Source organism: Propithecus coquereli, unplaced genomic scaffold, assembly GCF_000956105.1.
Source record: "Propithecus coquereli isolate 6110/MARCELLA unplaced genomic scaffold, Pcoq_1.0 Scaffold6, whole genome shotgun sequence".
NCBI lineage: Eukaryota > Metazoa > Chordata > Mammalia > Primates > Indriidae > Propithecus > Propithecus coquereli.
The window spans coordinates 4,277,761-4,280,318 of NW_012151951.1; the positions used below are offsets into that span (position 1 = coordinate 4,277,761).

General features: G+C 39.4%; 1 protein-coding gene across 1 annotated transcript in view; it reads right to left on the reverse strand.

Annotated features, from left to right (window-relative positions):
• Positions 1 to 2,266, reverse strand: part of LOC105822171 (caspase recruitment domain-containing protein 18-like) — a 45,407-nt gene extending 43,141 nt beyond the window's left edge. The window contains exons 1-2 of the mRNA XM_012659119.1: positions 2,260 to 2,266; positions 1,360 to 1,626 (exon numbers count right to left, since the gene is read on the reverse strand). Coding sequence (XP_012514573.1) covers positions 1,360 to 1,626; positions 2,260 to 2,266 — 274 coding nt within the window. The remainder of the gene's footprint in view (positions 1 to 1,359; positions 1,627 to 2,259) is intronic.
• Between the last annotated feature and the right edge of the window lie 292 nt (positions 2,267 to 2,558).

Here is a 2,558-nt window from a genome sequence, read left to right on the forward strand (position 1 = left end):
CCCCACAAATTTTCATTCCTTAGGCAGCAATCCATAACTTGTTGCACCTTGAGCATTTGGCCTTGAAAGGCTATGTTTACTTCATGAACTTTTTTTGAGGGGAAAGCTTGATTTCTGGCAATGGAGTATCTGTCCATCTGTCCGTTGGTTTTCTCTATTGCTTTCTCAGCATGGAAGATTTGTTATATCAGTAATTGTCATAGACCTTCCTCCAAAAGCTACATGACAGCATTACAGTGAAGCAACGGTGTTGAGAACTCTGTAGGAGGACTTTATTTTGTTGCCATCATAGCAAACTCCAGGTGCATAAAGGCAAAAAATGTGGCCAATATGTGTGTCTACAGGATTGCAAGGGAACTACACAAGAAGCAAAGGAAAAGGGGAGGGACTTTTTCAATTACGTTACAATAATCATGGCGTTCAGTGTTATTTGATTAGCCCTGGTTGGGATGAGGTAGGGAAGGACAAAAAACAAGCAATGTGACAAAGTGAGAGACACTTGATGACATTAATCAGATTTGAAAGAATCGATTTATTGTTTGCTTTTTTTTTTCTCTGTTTCTGAAGCAGCTTTGGGATGTGTTGGTACTCCACCAGAGAGCTTGTCTTCACTCTGTGGAAAGAGCAAATGGTTAGAGGAATGGGTCAGCTTCCATATCATAATTTGAATCTGGCTCTTAGGATTACTGGAAATAAAGTGGCATAAGCAGCAGAGAATGGCCTGCAGACTGGCACCATGCAACTATTGATTGAGCATATTACATAAATGAAAAAGCAAAGCAGTTGACTAGCACATAGAATCCATGTATAATTTAATGCAAATGTAATCATTTAATGCACATTTAATTTCATGTACAATTCATTGTACATGAACAATGTACATTGATTCAATTTGTACTCCGAAAATTCCACCATCACTATATATTTGGAAAAGCACTTCATAGGGAGACAGGGTAAGAGCAGAGTAGTGGGCAAGAAAGGAACTTATGTCTTCTCTTCCAAAAAATACATGGGTTTCTCAGGCTCCAGGAAGAGTGATGTTGCACACTGCTCCCTAGGGATATCAGAGGATTCAGAATGCAGACATCTAGACTGTTCAGATAAACCACAATAATGAGCTACTACTGACACAGAACTGGAGATGACTTTTGGTCAGCAGAGGGTACTGAGAGAAAAGTAAGAAGGGACAAAGAGTAGCAGAGATAAGAGGCATGCACTAGGACCACACATATAGGAATGGGGTCTGAGGCCAAAATGATAGGAAGCCTCTTCAAAATTGGCAAGATAAATGAAGATAATAGTAATTGAGCTCATGATACATGGGCTACTTTGACATTAGATTGAACAATTCAAGCTTACCTGAAGGCAAATACAATTTCCATGCAAGTTCAGGGTCTTCTTCACAGATATACCTGATAAAATTTAGGCAAGCTCGGTGTCCTTTCCCAATAACAAGGTCAATCAAGACTCGAGCCTTATCCATGACTGTGCAATTTTCATATCTCACTTTGTACATCTCCTCCTGGCTAATTACTCCATCCTCTAATAGGTCATCCAGCAGGGCATTTATTGTACCCTCTCCCACTGAATGGATAAACAAATTCCTCTTCTTCCTCAGGGTTTTGTCTATTGGAAACACAAAGATTCCTCAAATAATGAACACAGCAATTCACTAGCTGAGAAGCAATCATTTTAGTTTTTCCCAGACAAACTTTCTTCTTCACAGGTACATTAGTCTCAAGAAATGATATACCTTTGGATCTTGAGGTATCTACTTGACATAATTCTTTCTGATTCTAGCATTACTTACATGTGATCACTGAGTGACCTAGGACACTTAATTTCATGATTTTTCTGTTAACGTCCTGAATATCAGAATTCATTCTGCTGTAACACACCCCAATTTCTTGAATTCTGAAGGGGGTTGACAGGCTGTTCTCTTTGGTTGCAATAGCTGCCAATACCCATCCTGTGCCTATTCTTACCCTCAGCTAACTCATACCTCTTCAAATTCAGATAAGACTAGCAAAATTATAGCAGAAACCAATAGAGTCCCAGGGTATTCCTCGCCTTATTTTTCCTTCAAAAAATGCAGCAAAAGGCTGGCTGAGCTTCTTCTCTCCCACCTTCTCTCTTCCCCTTTCCCCCTCTAACTCAAAGCTGCTCACATATATCTTCAGCAAGCCTAATGAGATAGGCAATCCTTTCCCAAACTAATTCTTCCCAAAGACTTCTCCCCTTAGAGTGGGAAAGACTCACCAGCCATGTCTCCTCACGCTGGTGTTGGGTGTATAAGTGAAACAGCTGGCAAGATGGCCCTATGTTTTTCAGCAGGATGAGTTTACAGATTGAGAAGTAATAATTACACCTACATGTTTTATAATTAAGAAATATTAGTCACCACTATTCATCTCTACAAATCCTTCATTTTGAAAAACTGAAACTATATATCCATTAAGCAATAATTTCTCATTTTTGCCTTCTACCAACACCAGGAAACCAACATTCAACTTTCTGTCTCTATGAATTTCACTACTCTAGGTAACTCAGATAAGTGG